This window comes from Clytia hemisphaerica, unplaced genomic scaffold (genome assembly GCF_902728285.1).
Source record: "Clytia hemisphaerica strain Z4C2 unplaced genomic scaffold, Clytia hemisphaerica genome assembly, whole genome shotgun sequence".
Lineage (NCBI taxonomy): Eukaryota > Metazoa > Cnidaria > Hydrozoa > Leptothecata > Clytiidae > Clytia > Clytia hemisphaerica.
In genome coordinates, this window is record NW_027103240.1 from 865,084 (window position 1) to 892,805 (window position 27,722).

The 27,722-nt window shown below is 33.9% G+C and overlaps 3 protein-coding genes across 3 annotated transcripts; 2 read left to right on the forward strand and 1 right to left on the reverse strand.

Annotated features, from left to right (window-relative positions):
- Nucleotides 1-605: 605 nt before the first annotated feature.
- Nucleotides 606-8,343, forward strand: LOC136800391 (alcohol dehydrogenase class-3 chain L-like). Its single transcript, XM_067057076.1, has 9 exons — nucleotides 606-714; nucleotides 2,739-2,982; nucleotides 3,775-3,862; nucleotides 4,508-4,640; nucleotides 4,895-4,981; nucleotides 5,814-6,005; nucleotides 6,447-6,651; nucleotides 7,279-7,417; nucleotides 8,076-8,343. Exons 1-9 carry the CDS (start codon nucleotides 694-696, stop codon nucleotides 8,098-8,100), a joined length of 1,134 nt encoding a protein of 377 aa, XP_066913177.1. The 5' UTR covers nucleotides 606-693; the 3' UTR covers nucleotides 8,101-8,343.
- Nucleotides 8,344-10,617: 2,274 nt separating this feature from the next.
- On the forward strand, nucleotides 10,618-20,350 carry LOC136797810 (protein ABHD1-like). Its single transcript, XM_067054425.1, has 9 exons — nucleotides 10,618-10,922; nucleotides 11,213-11,328; nucleotides 13,267-13,327; nucleotides 13,832-13,880; nucleotides 16,193-16,305; nucleotides 16,825-17,004; nucleotides 18,383-18,446; nucleotides 18,739-18,907; nucleotides 19,366-20,350. The coding sequence occupies exons 1-9, from the start codon at nucleotides 10,633-10,635 to the stop codon at nucleotides 19,533-19,535; spliced, it is 1,212 nt and encodes a 403-aa protein (XP_066910526.1). The 5' UTR covers nucleotides 10,618-10,632; the 3' UTR covers nucleotides 19,536-20,350.
- Nucleotides 20,351-22,386: 2,036 nt separating this feature from the next.
- LOC136797910 (lipid droplet-associated hydrolase-like) lies at nucleotides 22,387-27,722 on the reverse strand. Its single transcript, XM_067054524.1, has 4 exons — nucleotides 27,669-27,722; nucleotides 24,588-24,826; nucleotides 23,637-23,823; nucleotides 22,387-23,219 (listed from the first exon to the last, which is right to left on the reverse strand). The coding sequence occupies exons 2-4, from the start codon at nucleotides 24,802-24,804 to the stop codon at nucleotides 22,709-22,711; spliced, it is 915 nt and encodes a 304-aa protein (XP_066910625.1). The 5' UTR covers nucleotides 24,805-24,826; nucleotides 27,669-27,722; the 3' UTR covers nucleotides 22,387-22,708.

Genomic DNA, 27,722 nt, shown 5'->3' on the forward strand with positions numbered 1-27,722 from the left:
TGTTGTAACCTGATATCGTATCCAGAAATCGATACCACTTTTTTTGTTTTCTTGATGTTGAAAAGTCCGCCATTTTGATAAGATTATTAATCATGTGATAGCTGGGGTTTTCCCTGAAGCCCAAAATTACCCGTGACCTCAAATAAAACCGGGGGTTTTGTAACAACTTTAATTATCGCTGTGTAGATTGATTTTATAGTCAAAAATTTCCTAAGTGAATAATTTGTGATTTTAATGATGTATTAAAAAAGATTTTTACCAAATTTTTTTCATTTTTTCTAAAACTTATCTTTTATCTTGAGTTTAAAAGTTCTTGAAGACCCCTTGTGACTCCGATTCTAAGAAAACGTGAGCCACTAAAGTGAAAACGAAAGTGGAAAAATTGGTGTGTCAATGGGGTGTCAACAACACAGATTTTATACCTATTTTTGAATATTGTATTTTGATTACCTCTTTTCCTCCCTGTAAAATATTGAAATTAATGAATTGATTGAATATCTCTGTAATTTTGTGTAAATAAGCTTTTCAGGGATTTTCAAAATATTTTTGCACACGGATCATGAGAAAATTACACCAATGAGCTTTTGTTTTGAACACGAGTGCAAAATCTTGACTATTCTCTTGTTCCTTCCTCATTTACTGCAAGTCTAGGTCTTGTAAACAACATACATCGACACACCTCCAAGAAGCAAAATGTCTGACACAACTGGAAAGGTAAAGTCTTTTTCATTTAATCTTCTTATTATGAATCTTTTTGTTCATTATACCTCCATCCTGTGTTATTCCTTCCACTACACTGTGAAGTTTTTGGACAAGTAATTTCATTTATAAAACAAGGTTACAAGTCTGAGAACTATTGATCCAAGCATTTAATTAGTATCGACTGGTAAAGATTAGGCTTCCATAGTATTCCAAAATGCAAAAAAATAGCACTATTCTAAAGGAATCAGAGTTAAGTTTGGAATACTTGACAAATTGGGATAAAAGTAGACAGTTTTTTTCATTAAACAAGTCGTAACAAGTCTGCCTAGATAATATATTGTGTTTAAAAAAAATTACCTTTTTTACACTGTACTTTATGTCTGTTACCGGGAAGGGGTAGGTATCAAAATTTAGCAATCCAAGTCTACAAAAGTCCACTGCGTTATGCCACCTCAGACTTTTCTGTAGACCAATTCAACAATACAATACTGAAATTGAATGATGCAAAATTTGAATTGCTACGTTATGGCTCAAATACAGAAATCAAAAATGAATCTCACTATACCTCACCATCAGGAGATAAAATTTAAGGAAAGGAATATGTTAAAGACCTGGCACTCATTTTCTACACTACTTCAAACTTCTTTGCTGCAGATTAAATTGAAACAGGCTTTACTATTGATACTAGCTTATACTAGATGTCACCCGCGTTTTTTCTACGCAATTAAGGAATTAACGTCTATTCCACTTTGTGACATTTTCGAATGTTTGCCCAGGTTTTTCAGGTTTTGGATTTTTTGAGGTCCCATCTAATTTTTGAAGCTCCTGCAGAAGTGAAAAAATTGAATTAACGTCAAAGCAAGCTTCTATTTTTCCAAAATCTTCAAAGTGGAACTCACTAAGAAACATAATGAAATATCCTGTTTTTTGGTGAGGTGCTCGCTATGTTGATACAGTTTCTATTTCTATTTGGTTGAGTCACAGGAGGCTTGGTCAATGACCAATACCACAGCACCTCAGTTACGGTCAGTTGTCAAGAAAGTTCTCTGAAACAATCAAATAAAAATATTTATGCTGCGAATGAAAATATCCTTATTATTTGAGAGACGAACCAACCTGGCTGCCTAAAAAAATCGTAAAGTTATCTCGCGAACATAGCACCAGTTTGTGAGAAATTCATTTGACTACATGTATCAGCATGTATTTTGATTTATTTTTGATTCAATACACTACCGTAGAATCGTCTAATATCGACACGCGTCTTCTAAAGTCGACACCGGATCTGTAAAATAATCAAAACAAACCTTGAATGAAATTCTTGGTATCATTCTTATCAAACAAGTTCATCCATCAAACTAGAAGAAGTCCAATAAACATTGCAATCCTTTCAATTAAAAAAACAGCCAAATTATAAGCAGTTTTACACAGCACACGAAGCGCATGCAAACTTCCTCGTAACTTTCTCGTGTCCATCATTAAAATTTTACAACTTTATTACGCTTCAAGTCACGTGATAAAAATAATTTGCGCGCTTAGCCTGGTTTCCCCTTCCTTATTTATCAAAAACACACGCTTTAGGCGCTAAGAGGCTGCACGCCGTGATGGCCAGTATGGCGGTCACATTAAATTCAAAAGGAAACCAGGTTCTTTTTATTTTTTTCGGTTAACGGTAAAAAGGTCTACTAAAAAATTCCTTGCGTGCAAAATGTTGTTTTGATTTATTTGGATATCTTCGTTCCGTTGAATGACAATGAAAGCATGCTAATTACAAATTAGTTTTTAGTGACTATATACATATCGTTAAAGTTCTTTTCGAAAAAAAACCACTTCACGTTTCTTACATTTCAACAATCTGTGACGTGATAGGGAGAGTACAATTTAGTGATTGATTGATAACTTTGGTATGTATTTGTTTATGTTTGATTTTTTATTTCGAAGACCAGCCTATAGCTATGTCGAAATAACAAGACGCATGTCGATATTAAACGACTCTACGGTATTGCATATGTTTTTTCTACATTTTTTTTACATTCTAGGTTATTAAATGCAGAGCTACTGTAGCATGGGGTGCAAAAGAACCTCTAAAGATGGAAACCATCGAAGTTGACCCACCAAAAGCTGGTGAAGTACGTATGAAAGTTTTACACACTGGTGTTTGCCATACAGATGCTTATACATTAAGCGGTGCTGATCCAGAAGGGGCTTTCCCAGTTGTACTTGGACATGAAGGAGGTGGTATTGTAGAAAGTATCGGAGAAGGAGTCACATCAGTAAAACCAGGTATGAATGATGTTATAAGATTTATGGGTGATATGCTGGGGTGATTGTGTTGGGAAAGTTTTTAAATCCTGTCTCAAATTTGTGTTCATTTTGAAGCTTTGAAGTTTGGTATTTTGAAGAAGAGTGAAAAATGAACTAAATCGATTCGTTATTATTAAGAATCACCCTAGGAATATTGAATGAAATACTGTTTGGAAATCACTAGATATATATTTGAAGATTTAAATAAAATTGCTATTGACTTGAACTCTTTATATATTGAAGGTTTGGTGTATTATATTTATTCTTGATAAATAGAATAGTCAAATTTCATCTGATTGTAAAACACTTCAGATTTTTTTATCAAAAGATCTGTGTGCAAAATTGAGTTCAAATTACACTCGACATTGTGCAATGAAACAACTTTGATAAACATTAAAATTGAATCATCATTTCTCATAATATGCCTCTAATTGTTGCTTAAATTAATCCTGTTAAGGTTCTTATCTAGCATTATCATTTGAAATCAGGCATTTTTCATAGACAATTTAATTGTCTACATTAATTAAATATTAAAAACAAAATAATTTATGTCACTGTTAAAATTGAAAATTCTAATTTCCCCTTGCAACTGATAAGGCTAACATCTAGGTAATAGTCAAATTTATAAAGATTGAGGTTTCTTTAGATATGCAAAATGATAAGGCTCAGATAAAGAGTTTCTTTAAATACCATTATCAGCTAAATTTTTTAAACAAATATGCGCTCTGAAAAGTTTCCACTAATTAAATAATTTTTGTTTACCTTTTTCAGGGGACCATGTCATTCCATTATACATTCCGCAATGTTACAATTGTAAATTCTGTTTCTCCAACAAGACAAACCTCTGCAGTAAAGTAAGGTGAGTGCCTTTACATGAACAATGTCTTTCTCAGGGGCCTGAGTTCTACTTTAAAAGAGCCTTGTATCGACCAACACCAAAATCAGCAGAAGAAATTGCCTTAAATTTTAGAGTACACAAAGCAGGCTCTTCAAGGTACCGGGTGTGCCACAAATAAGTTACCCTCTTTGAATTTATATTGCAGGCAGTAGAAAAGAGATTTTTCAAATATTGTTTCGGAATCATTCAGAGGAAAGCCTAACTTAAAATTTGGTTTATTACTTTTTAATTTTTCTTTTTCTTTCGCCTTTTTCTGTCATTTTTTAAAATTGATACTGAGGTTTTTGAACATAACCTTTGAACTAATGAAGCAAAATTAAAAGTAATACACCAAATTTTAAGTTAGGCTTTCCTCTGAATGATTCCAAAACAATCTTTGAAAAATCTCTTTTCTACTGCCTCCACTATAAATCCAAAGAGGGTAACTTATTTGTGGTACACCGGTATGAAAGAAACTCGAAGCATTTACTTTTTCTTGGAAGCTTTAATAAAATACCAATTTTAAGTCATTAAAATGGCTTTTATATTATTGGGAAGGAAACTGATTTGCTGTTTACCTGAATTTGCTGAGTCGTCACTAAATGGTTTTGATATTTTTTAATTTAGAGCAACACAAGGAAAAGGCCTTATGCCAGATGGTACAGTTAGATTTCATTGTAATGGCAAAGATTTATTCCATTTCATGGGTTGCAGTACATTTACAGAATACACAGTGGTAGCAGAAATTTCTATCGCTAAGGTATATTGTGAATTTTATAGTAGTTCTTGGGTAATATGGGGACATAAAAAACATGTTAGATTCTAAGGATGGCGATAAACCATCGTTGAGCAAAATTGCACTTCTAACATAACTTTTGTTACCACTTTTAAGCTTAATTCTGTACGCTAGTGGTTTTGCTCTTTGAAACAGCCTCTTATAGAGATGAGCAATCTCTTACTAACATATTCATTACAAACAAAGCTTTTCATCTACTTTTGTAAATAATTTTTCAGGTCGATGAGAAAGCACCATTAGATAAAGTTTGTTTACTCGGATGTGGTATCACCACTGGTTATGGCGCCGCTCTTAACACTGCTAAGGTATTATACTGAGATTTGTTGTGGATTGTAGCACCTATTGAACTTAATTCCATCAACTTTTTAGGTTCCACGTTAATATTGTGTCTTTATTTACAAGTACTCACTGACAAACCCGATCCTTTTTCATTTGACTGCGTGAAAAGGGTTAATAATTAATGTACCGTTTTCGTAGGATATCACTTTAGGTTTTCAATCGCAGTGTGTGAAATTTTGAAGAATAAAGCAAAGTTACTCATTAAGAATATTGATCCTTGCAAAAGCAAAAACCGATATTTAGAAGTTCTATTTTCTGAGTGCACTAACACAGAAAAGTCTGCAAAAATACACATTCTTTCTTCAATAGAAGTACGTTACGATATTCCAAATCATAATTCGGGGATCTTAATTTTGTGGATAAACTCGTAGATTTGAAAAACCATTTTAACCAACCAAATTTTATTAAACATGAAATTTCGAGAAATCTGTTAACTGTACGCAGTTGTACGTAGTACATAAAACTTCTGCAATTAGTAAAAATATATCATACTAAAGTTTGAAAAAATCAATTTTTAACTCACTTAATCCAACTTACTTTAATACTACCATAGTCATTATAAAAAACCCCAGTCTGGCAATGTATTGTTTTAGCTTTTTGTTCAATTTAGTTGCTATTTGCATAATTTGTGATCACGTTACCAAAATCTCCTATTGGGATTGGTCTATTTTCTAATCACATGATCAAAAAGTTTGCAAATAAATCGATTTTGTTCACGTAAGCACCATCTTTTAACAATGAAAAGAGACAAAAGCCTTCCAGACCAGTGCTTTTATAATGACTATAATTCTACCATAGGTTGAGAAAGGCTCCAATGTTGCAGTATGGGGTATGGGAGCTGTTGGATTAGCTGTCCTAATGGGTTGTAAAAAAGCTGGAGCTGAACGTATCATTGCTGTTGATATCAACCCAACGAAAGAAAAAATTGCACGAGAATTTGGTGCCACTGAATTTTTCAACCCTAAAGACCATGACAGGCCAACTCAACAGGTACACTTTCGATATTTACTTTTGAGGATAGGATTATATTACCTGTGAAATAAGAATTTCTAACTTAATTCTCTCAGAAGATTTGGGTGGTAGAGTAGCAGTTACATGTCTGGAAAGCTCTGAAAATTTCACGTCAGATTTATAACAAAAAAAGATCTTTGATAAAAATTCGAAACGAAGGGTCTACATACCTTAAGGAATTTTCGAGTTATAAAGTAAAGTTTATAAGGGTTATATATACAACTAAAAGGACCATAAAACTTGTTCCAATCAACGAGACATTCTTTCGAGTAATAGAGGTTCGAGTTAAAGAGACGCCATTTTATAAGATCTTACCGCAATAATAACATAAAAATTTACTTCCTCTTCTTCAGTGTCTTCTCCACTGTACAAGTTCTTACCACAACAAAAAGATAAAATTTCCCCGCCCTCCCCTTTCAGGTTTTGGTGGAGATGACAGACGGTGGTTTAGATTACACTTTCGAATGTGTCGGTAACATTCACACCATGAGAGCAGCTTTGGAGGCTTGCCACAAAGGATGGGGTGAATCCATCATCATCGGTGTGGCTGCATCAGGACAGGAGATTAGCACCAGACCATTCCAATTGGTCACTGGCCGTGTATGGAAAGGATCTGCTTTCGGAGGTATGCGTCTTTTTTTCGTTTGCCTGGTTGGTGAAAATAATGTTTTGTCGAGCTTATCTTGTGTTCTTTTAGGTAGAAAATTATTCTGTTACCAAAGAATTTTTCACCAAAGTACCAAAAACTTGCCTTTTTTAATGAACCTGTCCCTTTTGTAAAAATTTTGGTGGAAATTCAATATTCAATTCCTCACAGGAAAAAATGTAAAGCGAATTACATTAACTTTTGGTGAATTCGCGAAAAGCTGAAGTATTTCAACACATTTCAGCTTTACACTGTAAATGCAGTCTGAAAATTACGATGTTTAAAATGCTTTTAATTTATTATCTTTCTGTGTTTACTGATATATCTTTTAGGGAAGATCAGATGGTTTGGTCTTCAAACATGTACATTCCTTCCATATTCCTGAGCAAAATTTCAAATCTTTTTTGTCTTTTCTAAAGTCGAGATAATATGGCAACTTGAAATCTCTGGAATTGGGCTTTGCCTCTCGGCTCTCACGTCAAATCTTATTGCTTTCTTGCTAAAACTCAAAAACTCGAAAGATTTACTCGACTTTGAAATAAGAGTCGAGAAGATTTGGAGGTTTCACTTAGAACCATTAAAATCTTATTTTTTTCATATTCACAGGATACAAGAGTCGTGACAGCGTACCAAAACTCGTCCAAGATTACATGAACGGAGATATGAAGATTGACGAGTTCATCACACATCATTTCCCATTGAAAGAAGTCAACGATGCTTTCCATGCCATGCACGAAGGAAAAGCGTGAGTTATTTTCTCATTTGCCAGTACTAAACTCTTCGTCGCTGGCGAAAAATATAGGGCTTGGCCTAAGACATTTTCTCATTTTCTCTGAATTTCCTTTTGAGGTGCTGGTTTTAGAGCTATTGGATATTTTTCATTTTCTTGAAATTCTGTTGTGGTCAAATCCAAAGGGTTTGGCGCAATGAAGTGTAAGCCCGAAGGACTAGAAGTCAATCTCCTTGGTAGGATTTGAAGCCAACAAATCCTACCAAAGTTGCGCGGCCTTGAGCGGTTCTTACACAAATGACAGATTGAAACTAAAATTTACCGCTAAATTTCGAAAAAAATATCAATCGTAAACAAAGGAATTGCTAGATTCAATCTGTCGTCAAAAATGCGGCGCATTTTTTAAGGCTTCACTTTTTCTTGCCTGAGAAAGGTTAGAGATTGAACTCTAGCCCTTCGGGCTTTAAAATCAATGGTTTGGCGGGAAACATGCCATTTTCGACTAGACTTCAATCTTCAGAAAGCTGTGGCCAAAATCTTACTGAAAGTTTTTCCAAATTTTTGTTCTACGACTAATTTATAGACGATTCGAAACGTAGCCAGAATCTATGACGGTTCGGTAAAAACCCGCTATTATACGCTGAAAATTAATTTGATGGTTTTTATTTTTTAGCATTCGGGCCATTGTTAATTTGTAAAAATATTGGATGGATATCAGAGGTTGGTTGATAACTTGGTGGTTGTAAATGAAATGGTCATATTTGGCGATCTGACCATGTCAGTGAAAATATTTTTAAATTCGGTTATGATTTTGTAATGATTTTTTTTAAACCTTACCACATCTCGGTTGCCGTTTGCTTGTTTATGTTTTTTTAAGCTAATGTAGATTATGGGAGTATGGTTATTTGCTCTGGAAAATATATGATTTTGAAAAAATATTGAAACTCTTTGGTTTTGTATGTGTATTTCAGAGGACCATAGTTCGCTTTCAGTTCACCTCGCTTGATCTCGCGCTCCGAAAACAATTAGAATGCTAGATCCTAGCCATCGGCACGAAATTTAAAAAGTCAAATTTTTGCTTCACTTTTTTTTTCTCGAGAAAGCTTAAAGTAGCTTATCTAGCCCTTCGGGCTCTACAGATCTGTCAAATGGGCATAAACTTGTTTTTCCCACAATCCTTTATTGATATTTTACCCCCTTTTTTTAATGTTTCTAAAATGGTTTAAATCTCCTGCTGTATGGTGAAAATTTCAGAAAGATCTTCTAAGTGTGATAAAACTATTTAAGAACATGAGACTTCGATGGCAAAATTTCCTATGTAGCAATCAAAGAACTTTTCACTCAAACAATTAGATGTCCCAATATTTACCAAGGGCTATACAAGGGTAGAGAAAAAAACTTAAGTATGATCGAGGAAAGCTTTCTGCAAGGAGCTGCTTTTCATAATATAATATTTTTCACTGCGCAACTCATTTAAAGTAATCACTAAGCAATTAAAAAAATCGCTTAGGCAACTTATTAACAAACAAGCATGGCTAGTGGTACTAATCAAAATAGCAAGTTATACCTCTGCGGAAACAGCCCGCACTCCATCGTTCATCTTCTAATACCAATTACTTCCTCTTTTTCCTTGATGTCAAAAGAATTCAAATCAAATCTGGAGGAGAGCCAAAAACAATTATATGACTAAAGAGTACATTATTAGATCTAATCTGTTAAAGAGAGTTGTTAAGTAATCCTTTCTGTTTCAATTTTTTGATGAAAGATGTCCTGTTATAATGTGGATAAAAATAATTCAGATTAGTTTTTAAATAAAAAGTATTACAAGTTTGTGCTGTCATTAATAGAGTGTAACGATTTTTGTTATTTGATTTTGTAGAGTATAGATGGTAGTGTGTTTTTGTCCATAGTATGAGCGAAACTCTGTGTCTGAGTAGGTGTAGGCTAGGATTCAAAGCTCCACCAATATCATGGAACTTGCACCACTTTTTTAATTTTACACGTTTTTTTATAAGAACAATCAAAAGTTTTGATGCCTTTGGATGTTGTTTGAGTTCTTAACCTAAAAATGTTTTTAACATGTTCTTCACTTCGCCATTTTGGTACTATTTTTGTGCAATTTCCTAAAGAAATTCGGTGTTTTAGAGCCAGGAAAGTTTTAAAATGTTCTTAATGTTTTTGCCATCAAAACCTTGTTTTCTTATAAAGTTTGTTTTTGTAAAAAACGTGTACTGATCTGGACGTGATACAGTCCATATTATACATATCCACTAAAACCATGATTTATTTCTTAAAATGGAAATCGTAACGAGTTACCGTAATTTTCTTTTCTGAAAAGAGCAACTCGTAACTCGCAAAATTCGTAAATCTTTTTAAAATTCAACTCGTAACTTGTGAATATTTACATAAATATCGTAACAAGCCCATATCTTGAACACAACGAAAACCCGGAAAAATAGATTAAATACTCTCAACCTGTCTCAACACATATTTGGCGTAGTAAAAGTTAAGTTTAGTTAAGTTTTCAATACAGTAAAATTTATTCAACTTTCTTCAATATTTAGAATTTTTTCATCGATAAAGATAGCACCTAGAGACTAAACCAACATAGCTTTTGTGATCCAAAAGCAAAAAATTTACTGCGTTGCGGGGCATTACATATGTCAAATTATTTTTCACCTTGCTTTGAATAATTCTTATCGTGAAAAAATAACTTGCTTTAGATTTGTTCACCCGGTAAAAGTTGTTAAGTGGATAAGATTTAGGCTCAAGATTTCTCTTGAATGAGTTGTCCAATATGTTCTTGAACTTAACTGGTCGAATTAAGGGATTCCAGAAAGAGAGAAAAGATACTTGTGACGTGAAGCTTGATAGGGGTACATTAAACGTACCTAATCGGGGAAAAAATTGTCGGAGTTTTACTTATTAGAGGCATTTTCGTCAACCTCCCCCGACCGAAATTTCAAATTTGTCACTTAAAAAAAAATTCGGTTAAAGTTTTGGTCAGGTGATAAAATATCGGGGAAAAAATCCGTCGGGGGAAAATTTCGTCACCCCTCAAAAAATTTTCGTCACTTTCCCCCGACATTTTCTTCCCCGATAAGATATTAAAAGCGTTGCATTATAGGCTTCATTAATTGATTATTCATTAATCGGAAAAGAAGAAGAAAATGAAAACGTTTACCTTTATACCAAATCATCCATTTTACAGGTCTTTAAAAACGTTCATAATGAAATTCGAATATCTAGAAAGCCTAATCACGGTATCAAAACAAGAGGGCGTTATCTCTTGGGCGGAAATTACAATCACCCTTGTGTGTGGTTTTCTTTTATACTATCTCACACAAGTTGTCCACAAACCAAAATTATTTTGTAAACCTGGTCTATGGTGTGAGACTTTAAAAGAACATTTGAAAGAGCTTGAGAATGACCAATGGCCATTGTTATGGTGTTTTTGGCCGTTATGGCAAGCAGCTTTCCACACACTACTGATGAAGCCACAACATTTTGACTTTGAAAGGTAAGTCGTTATAAGGTATATTTTCAGGGAAGGGGGAATGTGATATTTACGCTTGGCACTATACGTTAGATCAACCAAAAAGGTTGTGATTTTCAAACCACCAGAGTATTTTGTCTTCCTTTCCAATATCCAGGGTATTTGTTTTTGTTGAGAGCGACATTCTAGAAATTTAAGTTCGCGTCAGAACTCTAAAAAATGTACATAATGTAATCTAATATAGCCGATCCAAAAACTGCATAAATAACTTATACTTTGTATTTTACAACTTTAACCATTTTACTTGTCTTTAGGAAGGAGATTGAAACAGAAGACGGGGGTTCGTTCACTTTGGATTTTTATGGATTCGAAGAAGACAATGAAGACAATGAAACCAAGCCAATTCTTTTAATTCTCCCAGGAGCTACAGGTTTGTGAAACCAATTATAAATCAATCACTTACATTTGGAAAAAACGTGAAATTTGAGTATATATTAGTTTGCTACAGGTGTATGAAACCCTTATTCAATCATTATAAAACCCCCCTCCCAAGCCATTTGTGTGATGTGATGATAGGGACTTTTTTCCAGTGTGATTACGTGATTTGGAAATTATTTCTTTGTGATTGCGTGATCAGAGTTCAAAAAGTGATTGTGATTTGTTGTTTTACGTGATCGCGATTGAAGACAAAAAATTGCGTTATATCGTGAGTTACCACTGGGGAGCCTCTTATAACGTCAGGACGAAGCATTAATTTGGGAATTTCAGCTTTCGCAATCGCATTCAAAATTTTACTGATGTTTCGAGGTGGTAAATAGACGTGTGAAGCATAAAGCATTTTCCTTTCAAAAGTAATCGACTACTTGCAAAAATATCAAAGGGGGGGGTTTCACTTTTACGGTATGACGGTATTGGGCCTTTTTACCCCCGGTAAATCGGTATTACGAGAAAAAAACGACGGGATTACGGTATTTCATTTTCTACCGGTATCGGTAAATTGCCTGGTTTTTTGTCGGTATTTCGATATTTTTATCAATAAAAAACGGTATTTCGGTATAAAACTATTTACCTTTTAGTTTCTTCATGAGTTTCATGGAGAAAAATTTTCAAAAAAGATAAGTCTATTCCGCTATTTTAACCAGTAAAATTTTCTTGCTCGCTTCACTCGCACAATCTTGGATGTTCTATTGACTTATTGTCATGGTAAGGTTTTTCAAAATAAGCAGAACTTTACGATATCTAAACAAATGTTTTCGTTATTTTTCTGCGGGCGAATTTTTTAATGACAACTTTTGTGATGCAAATACTGCATCCAACGAAAGAGTCTAGATAAAATTTTCTCCATCAGCACTAAATGATATGGTCGTCTCTCCCAAAGAGAATATAAAAACCAAGCTTTAGCTTTTAAAGTATCTTTGTCTTCACTTATATTGCTACTACAATACAATACACTGATACTGCAGTAACTTAGAGACAGTAAAGGCGGTATTTACTCCTTCAATGATTAGTAAAAGTAGGTAGTTCTAAAAACATCTTGTGCAGCATCGAACGATTAAAAAATAATTCACATCATGATGCACATGATGCGTTTTCAGGCAATCTAGGCATTCTAAATTTTAAATTTTTTCTTGGGCGAAACTCTTAGGACGCGGCACCGGGTACGGCAGGTACGTCGCTCACCGTACCATATTTTTAGCAAGTAAGTAACTTTGGCACGGCAGACCGAAAATATTGCTTTATAAAAGCTCAAATAGCTGTAAAAGAGACCTTAAAAAGTCGACAAAACGCGAGAATAAGGTCACTAAAACTAGCAAAAAACTTTATATATTGGCAAAAATGTTTGGTATAAGAATAGGTCAATCTGTTTAAAAGAGACCATAAAAAGGTTTAATTTAGCCCAATAAGGTCACAATCTCCAACCAAAGATGTAAAAGCTAAATTGGTGTGTGAACGTGAAAATATTTTTTTTCGCGCGTTAATAAGTGAATTGGCAAATTTGTGCGTGAATACCTGAGTTGAGGGTTGACTGGGGGCCTCATAAAGTACAAGACTTGTTTGTACAGTTTCTAATTTGTTACTACACAATACATTTGATAACTGAAAATTGATTATTTTCGAAAAAAAAACATAAATTTAATATCGGTATCGGTATTAGGCTTCCTTCACCAACGGTATTACGGTATTTAACCCAAAATTTTGTCGGTATGACGGTATTTAAGACCCCTGAAACCCCCCCCCCCAATCAAAGGCCTTCAAACTGGGAAAATGGAATTTTAGGTTATTTTTCATTGAGAGTCGAATAAAGAGCTGTCAGGGGATACAAGGGTGTCAAATATTTACCGATTCTCCTTTTTTTTTACATTTTTAGGACACAGTGGCAAAGTTTATGTTCGAGAATTTATTTCAATAGCTTTGAATCGAAAGTACAGGTTGGAGTCTTTTGAACTTCTAAAACGTTAAACCAAAAAGTTATTTAACAACTCATAATCTTCTTAAAATTCAGCTACTCCAAGCTCTATATTATTGTTTTTAGTTGTCCTTAATTTTTACATCTACAATCATGGTCGATAGCTCATTTCCTCGTTTTTCGAAATTTGGAGTTCCGGCGAGAAAGTCGATTTTGGGCCATCTCTCAAATTTAATCGGATATTTCAATTTGGCTCGGGTTTATAGACCTCCAGGCTATATTATGAGCCTTATTGGACCATTTTTGAACTTTTTGATCCTCGGATCCTAAGCTCCTCCTAAGTTTTAAGTCTCATGTTAAAACTCAGAGTTAAAACTCTACCCTTCCAACCTACTTCAGAGCACTTACAAATCGATTGTGGTTCAAAACTTCCCGGTTGATTTCCTTTTTTTCTCAAATATTACGACCATGATTGTAGTCACAGTAAAGTATAGCATCAAAGTAATTAATTTTTTTTTTCACTCAGAGCTATTGGTCTTAACTTCAGAGGCTGGGGACGAGGTGTTAGACTTAAGGTAAGATATTTTTCTGGTGATTTTTATTTTTCAAAATGTGGTTCAAAATGATTGATTGTTTCATCAGCCTATATGAATGAAGTTTTAAAAATAGGTTTTAAGGTAAATTTTACAACAGTTATTTTAAGCTTTCTTCTAAAAGTAAGAAACTACCTTATTACACGAATATTACTAGGCAAGTATTCAAACGGCCTTGAAATTAACACTCCAAAAATTTAAACAAATTTTATTTGCTTTTTCAAGGTTGGTTGTAATTAAGGGGATTTTTATCAACACGAAATTTTTCAATAGCATACCGTGGCGAATTTTTGTAAAACGTCTTATCCTCTAGCTTTGAGAGAAATTTTAAATTTGATCGCCGTTTTGGGGGCCACATACGATTATTACTTCTCTCATTTGACCGAAATTCAATCCCGTCAACCTTTGCGTTAATCATGCTTGCACGCAAATTACACTCAATTACAAAGAAAAAGTAATAACTTTCACGATTTTTGAATTAAAACAAAAAAGGATTATGGGATGGAATTTCGGTCAAATGAGAGAAGTAATAATCGTGACATTTGCACGACGAAGCGCTATTCGTGTTAATAAAATGGCTACAGTATGTGGCCCCCAAAACGGCGATCAAATTTAAAATTTCTCTCAAAGCTAGAGGAAAAGACGTTTTACAAAAATTTTTCTTGCATGCAAAACTTTAACATCTCTACTTTATTTCCCGACAGTTCTTTTTCAAAATTTTCAATTTTAACAATATTTTTCAATCGCTTAAAGACAGGTAGCTTTTTTCTAATGGCCCCCAAAACGGAGGTTTGCAATTTTAGCGATTTCTCGTGATATCTTTAAGATATTAATACAAAATTTTGACCATAGTTTTGAAATGTGATTTAGAGGGTTTTGGGCATAAATTAGTTTGATAACATTTTTACAAAACCAGGTTGTCAAAATGCAGGTTTGGGGCCCCCAAAACGGAGGTGTAGTTAAAATCAAATTATTAAGCCCAGTGGTAATAGGGGGGAAAACTATGAACATATTTGTGTTTTCCCTTAAATTTACGACCCGATGGATGTAAAATTTATGATTTTTATGAAATATTTCAAGATTTTCGATATTGCAAAGTCCAAACTGAAAATTTAGATATTTTCAAAATGACAATTTTAATTTAACAATGTCTTAATCAAGTTTTTGAAAACAAATCTCTTTTGAAAATAGTTCCATTCATGTATGGAATAAGCTGTGAAAATTTTAGAAAAAAAGCTTAACTGAAACTGAAAATATCAAGCTTTAAAGATATTTTTCTCCTATATTTTGCAGAAAATGACAGAATTTGCCATTTTTGCTGATTCAGCGAAAATTGTTATATATAATGTTAATTTTTTGTTATAAGCTATTAACTCAACCTGATAGGAATGGAATTCCAAGATTTTTTGCTGTTTTTCATATTTAGAATTTTCGGTTTTATCAATGCTGATTCTAGGGTCCCAAAATACTGGTTGACCTTTAAGATGCTATATCTTTTACCCATCCTCTAAATTCACAGATGTATCTGCATTTTCTGAACGGCATTAGGTGTAGAAAGTTTCCTATACCCCATTTTCATAACTTATTTTCAATATCCAAGGATATAGAGTGAGTTATATGCAATTTTTATCTAATTGTGGTGTTAAAATATCTCCTTCATACGCAAATATGTCATTTTGAATCTGTCTCAAACCATCAAAAACATGCTCATTTTTTAGTATAACCATCATTCTTTCTAAATAAACAAAAATCGTTTAATTCTGATAAATCTACAAGTCAGAATCCTCATTTTATAATGACAACCTCCGTTTTGGGGGCCGTCTCCGTTTTGGGGGCCATATACTGTAGTAACATTCGTGTAATAAGGTATTTTGTTTGAAAATCTAGGGATTTTGAACCATGGCCAGTTAATATAGGGTAGGAAGATTGCCCAGTTCTGGGTGTGGGCGGTCAACATTGCCGTTACCCAACGTCTTAGAGTATACATATCTACGCCCCTGATGTCTAACAGCTCTGGTGAAACTTTTCCCACAGTGGAGATAAAATTTTCTATTGAAAAACCCAATGGGGATAAAAATTCTAGTGCTTTTTTTTGGTGTAAAAATTCAGTGAGAATGGTTTTGGAGTGCAATTTTTAAGCATTGAATTTTGAGTAGGGATGAAATCAAAGTCAATTTCCCAGTGGGGATGAAATTGCAGAGTATTCTTCTCACCGGGGACGAGATTTTGGTTGAATTTTCAGTGGGACTGGGCTCCCAGCGGGTCTGTGACACAGGGGTGTATAATCATTTCAGACAGAAAAAGTTTCATGTGTCGGGAATTTATCGGAAATCAAAGCAGCGTTCAAACATATAACAAAAGAACATCCAAACGCCCCCATTATGGTTATTGCATCTTCTATTGGAGCGTAAGTTGGTTTTATTATAATTCCATGAAATTTAGGACTTAATACAAGTTTAATCGACACGAAGTAGTTTTTTTCTGATTTTTTTCGTTGAAAACTGCAAAACTATATTGTTACTCTAGAAATGGCTCAATGGAAAAATCTATTTAGCATAGCTGAAAAGCTCTTGCCATCTGTTTCTTTAAAGCAACTAAGGAAATTTTGATCAAAATTTAGTCGTTCTGAGCTAATAACTAGTTGGATGGGGAGGTAAATGATCTTATTCAGTCTTTTTGGGAATTTACCGTGTAAGGTTCACAGGATCTTAAGACTGGACACAGGTCATGCTCGGTCAATGGCTAATTTTTTCACAGCCGCAAAGGAATATGGAGTGGCTTATGGAGTGGCTTTGACCACCACATTATTCTTTACCAGTTTTTTGTGTTGGATAGATGGTTTCAGCACGGAAAAGCATTTCAGATTACATCATCTCCTATTCAACAAAAAGATCAATTGTCTATTTCTTTGATTTTTACCTTATAGAGTTACATTCACAAATTACTTGGCAAGAGAAAGCAACAAAATCAATCAAAACATAAGAGCTGTTATGCTTCTTGGCGTTCCTTGGGATCCTATGGAATCCAAAGCGAGGTTATCGGAATTTTGGATCAATTTAGTCGTCAATAAGCACATGACTCAGAATATGATTAACCATGTTAAAAGGTCAGTTTTGATACCCTGGGTACCAGAGGCCAAGTTTTCATAGTGAAAATATTAACCGATAGTTATTCGAGCTCTGATACTCACGGAACAGTTTTGGGCCCTGACGTATTAGCGATTTTTTATGTATTTGTCTTGCACTTTTGAGGACGGAGGAGTTATACCGTGAAAAGCACAGGTCGAAATCATATATCGACGCTGTTCCGACCAATCCAGATTCTATTCAACCATGGAGGTATAAAGAAAGACAGGAGAAGTATGCTATTGTAACCAAGCTCGCCCTACGATTAAAAAAGTTACGATGTATGCATGCTCATAATCTCATATATCGTGCATTTTTAATGAGCTCTTTTATCCATAGGTTAAATCTTATTGGCTCATTTAAGCTTTAGAAATTAGATGAGACGAGATTCATTGTTTCTGACATCAGTGTAAGAAAAATATTGGACTAAAAAAAGGCCTGTGAACTTGGCAATCCTTCATCAAATGATAAGATTTTTCGATCAATGTTTTCTTTCAGGTGAACTCTATTGCTTGATACTTTCCTCCAAAATTCTCCAGCGACTTTATGTCTACAAATTGACTCTGAAATCGTGTGTGCTTATAAAGAACTTTTCATTTTCTGGCTTGAGAAAATATCTTTTCAAAACAAAATTGAACGGATAGCGAAATGGAACATAAATTTGTTTCGTGGACGAAGTTTTATCTAATTTTCGTATATTAAAAGGCTAGAATCTTCAATACTGATTATTAGAATGTTCAGAGCAAACTTGAGTTCTACTAAAAAGTCTTATTTCATCGGGCGAGCTTAGAATTTCTTTTGATTCATTTTATAAAAGAAATCAAAAGACTTTAACGACCAATTACCGACACATTCAACTCCTGTTTTCTTTATACCTCTATGATTCAACGCACAATCAACGAAGAGAAAAGTAACCATGACGACCATCCAAGATCTTGGATGAGGTTCAAAGTTGATATTTTTATTGCCGTCGTTGAAAACAGAACTAAAAAAAAAGTCATCTTTGCTTTTTAAAAAGAGTCAGTGATAGAGAATCATAACATAAAGTCTGTCTATTATTTCTATTCAATTAAAGTGACATTTCCATAATCAAAAGTTTAGTAATTACTGTTATACATTTGGGGATCATGTAAAAGATTTCTTTCGAAAGGAACTCACTTCAATAACACTTGGAGGTTTCTGGGGAATTCGTAAATAGTAAACTGCATACTGATACAGTCTGCTAGACATTAATATGGTAATATTTCCTCTTCATCTTTGATTTTTTCTACAGTGATTAGATTGACACATGCGCGATAAAATTTCTATGATACTTAGGGTAGAGGAGTTATTGAAGGGACTTAAGGGACTTTCTTTTAGGAACAATGCAGTTGTCGAGGATAGTGTTCAAACGCTCGGGATTGACTTGGAAGAAGTTTATCAGGTAAGAATAAAAAACGAAATTACTGACCACGATTGACAACTTTAATCAATCAGTACCATTCAGACTTTGTAATAAGAGCACGCTATCTTCGTCTGTTTAAGAGTATGAGAGGCAAAAGTCGATCGGCACATACCACCCTTAAAACCCCAAAACCTTAGTATTTAGGGCGTCAGATGGGCGTCATGTCGACGATAAGTTTCAATTTGACTGTCCTTTTCTTTTGTTTTGACTCTATTTTGTTTTTGACTTTTTTTTGTTTTTGTATTTTTCTTTTCTGCCTTCTATTTTCAAGTCACAAACAGTATGGGACTTTGACGATCGTTACCTATGTCCATTATATGGTTATAAAGATCACATGGAATATTATAAAGATGTTGGTATTGTTTCGTTACCGTTAGAAAAGATCACTGTTCCTGTTCTTGCTCTGTGTACAGAAGACGACCCTCTTTGTCGTGGGAAAGGTAAGCGTTTTGGATGTTAAAGAACAAAAGAATAAGTATAGAAGTTTTTCATATTTGGTAAAAACACCCCCTTCTCACAGACCCGGTATGATTTTTTTCAGCCAGTAGGGGTAAAAAACATAAGGGACTGAAACTCGATGGGGATTGATATTTCCATATTTTTTTATGGCTGACGATTTAAATTTTTTTTGTTTTCAAGTCAAATTCAGTGGGATGGGAAAAAAGCGTTATATTTTGCAGTGATGATTGGTTTATTTTATTATTTTCAGTGAGAACAAAAATTGGAGGATAATTTTCCACTGGAACCATATTTTGGCCAATTTTTCCAGTGGGTCTGTGAGAAAGGGGTGTGTAAAATTACAAAGACCTGAGTTATACGATTTACGGTTGAAATTATTATTCTGAACTTTCTGGCTGATACTGAAAATATACTTAAATCTTGACTTTTTCACTTTTAGCAATACCATTACAGAAAATCATGACCAATAGTTTACTAGCAGTAGTTACAACAAAATTCGGTGGGCATTTGACGTGGCTTGAAGGAATCATGCCAACTTATAAACGATTTCCACATCGAGTCTTTGAACAATATGTTGATATCTTCTTTGGCGAAACTAAATCTGTTTAAGGTGGGAATACCTTAGGGAAGAAATTTTGGCCGGAATTTAATTTGGCGGGTAGCTGAAAAAGTTTTTTCAGAGGGAATTCAATTTAGAGAATGGCTTGAAAAATTAAATTTTGTATGGGAATTCAATTTGGTGGATGAAGGATATTTTTGGCCAAAAATGATAAAAATACCTGTTTCATAAGACCTGAAAGAGCACACATTCGAGAATGAATACAATAATTTAAATTTGCCGGGAACTTACTTTGGCCAAATCTGCCAAATTTTCTTTCCGCCAAAATTTCTTCCCTTAAGGGTATATAAACTTCTGGATTTTGGGCGGTTTTTGATCCTTAATCCCAAAGACGCCACCTCCTTGTTAATCCTTCCTGAGCATACCCTGAAAGTCTCAAAACTTTAGCATTAACATTACTTATGAACCGTTAGTGTTATATATTTCCCTTGGCAACGGAATGTTGCTAAGGCCTCATTTCCAGATGGTCTCCCACCTTAGCCTTTTTATTTGTGGCTTCTAAGGCTCAATTTTAATTTTTAAATAACTAGAAATCAGAAATCAACTGACAGGAACATTTCCATGACGTTTTCCTGGAAAAAGGCATCCAGTAAAATTTATATTCAAAAGATTTATAAGGTTATTAATAATACTAATATTGAAAGTAATTATTATACCTTTCCTGACAATTCGATCCACAAGTTTTTGAACAATATACGATGTGTCCGGGAAAAGAAAGCGAAACAGATTCTATACTCGAGTGAGAAAAAGAGCTAATTTTTCTAATCGCCTTCTTCTCTTAAATATTTTAGCCTTTTTTCCAGGTCCAGTTCAAGTCCTCTGTATAAGTTTTGAAATAGTCCTAAAAAAGTTGTGACGGGAGACCCTAGGCTAAGCCCCTTCTAAAAAGGAGAGTTTACCTTTAAAAAATAGCGAGATTTAAGGTCGAGAACTACTCTATATTTACTACCCAGCTACAAACAGCATAAAAATAAAAACTTCAGCCACTAAATTGTTTATATAATCAGTAACATATATTATGATAAGTGCATTTTTTGTAGTTTTTATTTAATACAATAGATATTTTATGTACAATAGATATTTATATATTTTTGCTGACATTATTGTATATGGAGTATAAAACCCGGGGGGGGGGGGCAGCTGGGCAAAAGGACCGACGGGTATGTGCGGGTCCTAAGGGTACCTTTTCCAATATGTTTAAAATGCACTGTAAGGGTCGGAAAAACTAGAGATGCACTGTAAGGGTACAAATTTCAGAAAATTCTTGAAAAATCTAGATATTTTGACCAAAAATGCTAGAATTTTGACCATCTTTTGCACGAAAAGTATCGAAAATTTTGGGGAAAATGCACTCTAAGGGTATGATTTTCACTGATTTTTGCTGCACTGTAAGGGTGCAATTTTAAAAGCCAATTTTTGGCCCGCACATACCGTCAGTCTGCAAACCCAGTGCCCCCCCCCCCCGGGGTATAAAACCATGCAATCACTTTTCAAAAGAATTTTTACATTTTTCAAATAAACTCACAGTATACCCCCAAAAAAGCTGACAAATTTTTATATAAAGTAAAATCTTCGATTTACTTTGTTCTTATAAGAATGGTGTTTTTTTCATTTCAGGATGAATATTCTTAAAATCATCCTTAAAAAAATATTCTTACAGCATTCTTAGAAATTCAAAACATAGTCTGTGTGCATAAAATGGCATTTTATGGAAGTAGTCTTACTTGGGGCATTTAATTGGCAATTGAAAATTGAAAATGTTATAAAAATGGCATTCTTAGCTTCAATTGCCGAATTCTATGATGGTGATAGTCTCAGCATATTCTTAAATTCTTTGGCCAAATTCATCATTCAAGATTTTTTGACTTGTTTACTTAATAATTCAATCTCAAAATCCTACTCAATTGTCTTGACAACTGAATATTTATTGATTGAACAAAGAATTTTAATCTTAGTTCAATTATTATAAGCTCAATTTAGATAATGAGTTTTGAGAAATTTACTTTATATAAAAATTTGCCCACTTTTTTTGGAACACACTGTATTTTGGCGAGGATATAAAGTGACTAAATTCGCCAAAATTGAATCTTCCAAATCATTCACTTTCTTTGTCTTTTTAACCTTTAAGTGCTACGTTCCTTTTTATATAAGTTTTTCAAGAAAATCGCTAGTTCAAAATTCAAAGGCTTATCTCTTTGCCCTCCTATACAGCCCATATGTCCAATATACTCGACATTGGCACTTAAAGAGTCTAAGGGATACCAAATTTAAGAGTTTTCATGCGATTATTTCGGTCTCCAATGGTTGAAAATTCGAGAAAACTCACGTCAAAAGGTAGTATTTTCGAAGCATTAAATTGCCATTTTAGAGACCTAAAGATTTCCGTTAGACCCGAGCAATAATTTAAAAAATCAGAAATAAAATCTCTCATAAAATGCGAAATAAAAGTTTTAAAGACAAATTCATCTATTTACATGAACATCATCATCTAATAATTCTCATAACAATTTAAAAATTAACTAGAAACAAAAATTCCTTTGACCATGTTACATAGATGGTTCTAGAGTGGTCAGAGTATTGAATCATTAATACAGGGTTACACGATATCGCCCAAAAAGATATTTAAAATTCAAGAATAAATTCTATACATTCCTTGTGTAAGCGAAAACTAATAACAGTGATCAATATTAATGACAAGCTTCATACTAGTTTGAGTATACTACTAAAGAATGGCATAAAACTTTGAGTATTAATTTTCTTTACTCAAACTAGCAATAGATTTTAGTAGTCGAAAAGGTATATTTTTATAAAACGGAATGTCAACTTTTACAGTTTTAGTCCTGTAGAATTTTGTCGAAAATAGAGTCAACCTAGAAAAAATTCGAATAGAAGGTTTCTAGACACCGTTGGAAAGATAATTTTATCTGCTTTCGAATGTGGGGTAGAGTCGATTTTTACACCTTGGGCAAAAAGTTATTGACCCGAAAATGAGTTTTAACGATTTTCGAAATCTTCCATAAGTCGGGATTGAAACACGGTACATCCTCCAAATATTGTAAAAAAACTTATAACGGCTGCAAATCTGTGTCTTATACATAGAGGATATCTGAAGTTAAAGCTAGGTTATGATAAAAATGTAAAAGATGCTTATAATCATGAACTATCATAACTTCTCAATAAACTTATTACATAGCCTCGCTACACCTTCCGAAGAGTCAAGTACAAAATCATGTTTAAAACCATCACGTCCGTAGAAAGTTTTCACTTCAGGAAATTTCTGTATAAATTCCTCATAAAAAGAAAAAGGCGTCCATGCGTCACCGTCACCATAATAAACCGTCAATTTATTGGAATATCGTCGTATAATCCGGGATAATTCCGGATTCAAAGTTTTGACTTCTACTAACTCACATTCGACCATACGGAAACCTTGACTTAAAACGTCCCAAGAGACACATCGTCTGCACACTGGTACGATCGGGGCGTCAATTTGCCGCCATTTTGCACGCCATCGTATCAAAACATCTTGTAGGGCGTAAGGTAGATAAGAGGAAAAATATGCAGTCCATAGTAAAGGGAGTTTGAGATATGAAGTTATCAGATTCCAGAATTTTCCGTCAACTGTTCCAATCATGTTCGTGATGGTGGGGAAGAGTAATATACCATGAAGCGATCTATAAAAGATAGGTGTTAAAATGTATTATAGTCTCTCCACTATCATCTTAGGAATAATCGTTAACAAGTTTTGAGCAAACACTTTTCCTTCATTATCTTTCATATTTTCAGGTCAAACAAACTATTTCAAAGTCAAAGTATTTTTTAAAATTATCAACAAAGGGTTTTAACTTTTAAAAATCCAAGTAGGAGAATCAAAACTCAGTAAAAACATTAAAAAATCGTCAAATTTTACTATTTGGCGGGGGATAAAAAATCGCCCTAAAAACTTTTGGTTGCCAAGCCTTTTATGCCCCTTCTCAAAAAAGTCTCGAAATTCTATCTACTTTCAAACCAATCACACGCGAATGTGTCCTACGAAAGATTCTACGGATCCGAAGCCTTGCCCCTTATTATTTTGAGAAGAGTGTATTCACCTTTCTGGTATATGGTCCATAAGCTGTAGAATAATATAAGCTCCTATGGAATGTCCGATAAAGATGATATTGCAGTCGTCAGGAATGAATTGTCGGACACAGTCCTTCTTGTGTTGAATTTGTTCTTGCAAGGTTAATGGAGGAGTTCTCATTGGTTCATCTGTGTATGGGTGGATCGGTGAATGTCCTGAGATGTGGAAAACACGTTTTTTATAAGAACAAACTTGTGGAGAATCTTCTTATTCATAGTAGAAATTTTTAAGTCAAACAGAAAAAAACAAAAACAGTTTTTTGTACTGATATTTTCGCAATCCTTTTCTGGGTTGATCATCAGCAAACAAACAAAAAGAGTTTGCTGATGATCAACCCAGAAGAAGGTTGTGAAACTATTAGTACAAAAAAACTGTTTTTGTTTTTTCTGTTTCATTGTTTCACATAAGAACAAACTATATGAACAAAAGGGTTTGATGGCCAAGATATTATGAACAAGTTAGGAAGTGTGAAAAAAACACTCACAAAATGGTTTAAAATTCAGAACATTTTAATAACGTTTTTTTTCAGCTTAAAAACTCAAAAAGCTTAGAAGAACACCCAAAGGCTAAAAATATTATGGATGTTATTATAAAAAAACGTGTATTTGATAGAGAATGGGTGAAACTTGCTTAGTTAGCTTTTAGATTTTCGATGTTCACATCAGGATCACATCGAAACAACATGATGAGCAGAATTGGATTTACTTTTTGTCTTCATGTTAATTTTAAGAAAAAGAGTATTCACACTTTATATAAGAACAGTAAGGCAGGCTTAAAAATACCATACATTACGAAAAAGACTGGAATCGCAGAGAGTTTTTGAAAATTTACAATTTGTGACTCAAAGTACATCCAAAAAAGTAACTGACCCTTAATAAAAATTGAATGGTTCTTATAAAAAAGAGAAATCCATTTATACCTGCATGTGAAAAACCGATAATTGGAATCCCCTTTAACTTGTACAAACATTCCATAAACAATTCATAAAATTCAACCAAACCAGGATTACCAGGAATGACAACAATAGCTTTCTTGGAAGATGAAACTTCATTATCAAAGTTCCTCGTTTTTGCTATTACTGTCCATAAACCATCCAGATTTGCAGCTGTATGCTCTACTGCCTTGTGCGATGACATTATATTTTGTTGTATAATATACCTGTTAAAGGTATATGATAAACAGTTTTATTAAGATCTGAAAGCACTGGTACGATACACAAAGCAGCAGTTGCTTTATGCTACTCAACAGCAGAATATTTCTCTCCAATCTGTACCTTAGTACTCTTTGTACTTTTTTGAAATATATTAAAGAAAAAGGAGACATGCCAAGACATTTTGCTAGTTAAGATCTCATGCTGAAGAATTAAAAAATCCAGCATCAAAACAATGACAGATGAATTCATAATTTTAATTAGTTCAAGTATACATTATTAATTTTTTCTTATCATTGTTTTATTAATGCTGGAGTTTTGAATTATTCAACATGACGTTTCAACTAGCAGAAGTTCTATCTAGGGATACCCCAGACTCAACACTTGATACAATCAGTTAATTCAATACAGTTAATTTCCAGGCCCAATGTATGCCAGTGTGGAAATGATGCAAAGCCCACACCGAATTGTTATTCGTTAAAACTGAGGTTTAAGCCAAAAGAACAGAACAGCGATATTACTGGGTTTTGGGGCAGTGTAATCCAGTGCCCCAAACGGGTCCAGGGCTTAGCCCTGATGGAGGTTTAGGGGGCAAACCCCCCGAAAGCCGAGCCGTTTCAAAAATTAGTACTGGTTTTGTAACATTTTTGAAGGCTCACAAAAAACGTCTCATAGAAACAGGGCACATTGTGCACAGTGTCTATATTTTTGATATGGTTAATAAGCCAGATATATTTCCCAATTTAAAATGCTTTAATTTTTACCTAAATTGAAATACTATATTTCGAATTATACCCAGAAGCAAAATGTGACAAAAAGTGACTTACTTTAAGGATGACATATTTTACTTTTTTACTCGTAAAGTAAGTCATTTATTGGCACAATCAACACCTAAAGTTGTTCATTTTTAACCACTGAGTGTTATAGGACGTGCAGTATTGAAACATTAATTTTTGTGTACATTATTTTCAAAAAATTGATTGTGACAAAGAGTGACATACTTTACTTTGAACATATAAGGGTAATTCATTTAGTACCTAAGTCGTTTTGCTATCATAAAGAATGGCTTCATAAATATATTTTTGAAAAGGTAATTAAATTTCCTATTACCAGTCAAAATTTCAAGGCTTGTAATTAATTTGAGTTGATTTTATTCAACCTTAAAGATTTTTGTCAATTTTTTGTGTTTTAAAAAATGTCACACAATGACTGTTCAGCCCTGGGATTATTTCATTTTCTCACCCCTAAAAGTTGCTCGTAAGCTTTATATTTACACTCTACGTTGTTAGGCCAAAAAAAAAAGTAGTCTTGTTTCCGGAAATCGGCCGGGTGAACTTTTTTTTGGAAAAAAATATATCTCACCCGGCCGCAAATAGAAAAAAACTTTTTTTTTTGTGCAATCGAAGAAAAAAAACTTTTTTTCAAACTGAATATTTCAGACAAGTAAGCTAAAGAACGCAAAACGTTTTCTCAACATTATTTAGTTCTTCGTAGTAACAATATGTATTAGTTGTGCACGAGGCATTATGTGTGCAAAAAATTGTACGCAATGCGTTTACGTATGTCACTTGTGTTTTGAAAAAGAAAATCTTCTGTCACAAATGTTTTCTACTTTCCTGTATTATGTTGTTGTGAATAGAATTACCTTAGAGTACAGCTTCTTCTTAAAATTTCGTTTTTTCAAGTAAAGAGACATCGAACCTGGATTATTTTTTCGTACAAGTCAATTAGAGTTTTTCTAGGAAAATTGAAAAAAAAAATATTTTCCGGCCGCCCGGGTGAGATTTTTTTTCGTCACCCGCATTTCCGGAAACAAAACTACTTTTTTTTTGGCCTTATATATATGGTCAATGGTGGTCAAGGGAGAGCTAGGTGGATGCATTTTTAAACCTGCGGCGTCATGAAATTGGGCGTTAGAATGGGGGTGCTTCTCTCGTCTTGAAAAGCTTTGACTTACGCCAATATCTTACTTTATATCGGCTCCTTGTGCCAATACGCCAAACGTAATTACCGTCAGCGGCTCTAATTTGGCACAATTGGTTGAAACATGGGACTGTTGCATATCTGGTCTGAAATAAACTAACTGTAAAATCAAAACAGAAATTGTGTATTTTTTAATATGCCTTTCCTTAACTCAAATCAAATGACTTTGGAGTTTCGGTGAAATGGGGGCCGAATTGCCGTCCCATGTTTTGTCAGATAGTGCCCCCAAGTGGAGCAGTTGACGGTACTGCCTCACTCTGAATATATTCACATACTGTGCACCATTTCCAGCCCGGAATGGATGGAGTTATTTAGCTAGTATAGGTATACGAAACTGACTCAATGCCTAGGCTGTTGCGTTTTCCCAAACAACTATTTGCTGATTGAAACTTTATTTCTTTGATAGAATAGAGATCGCATCTTCTTTTTCAATCTGTGATTCCCACCTTCCTATTTTCTGTTATTTTTCTCTACTAAAAAACAAAAAAGAGTGTGGTAGGTAATTAGAATCAGCTTATATATACCAAATAAAGTGTAAAGTTCCCAACTGCCCAACATAACAAAAATGAAAAACATCTAATCTCACACCATACCATAGCATAGCTATAAGACCTTTTTTCAAAGAGGCCACCCTGTTGAATAATTATGTAGTCCAGCAGAAAAACAATGATGAACCATGAATAATTACTACAATATGCATGATACAGTAATTATGCATGGATATATCATTGTTTTTATGGCTGGACTACATAATTATTCAACATGACATCCTCTTTGAAAAAAGGTCTCATAGTAATAGTAATTTACTACATCTATTTAATATCTGCTCTGCCACCCAGTCCAGGTCTGCTGAAAGAAGATACATACCCTGGTGCTGGTAGAAGGTAGAGAAGGTTGAAGATCTAGAAGACAAGTGACAAG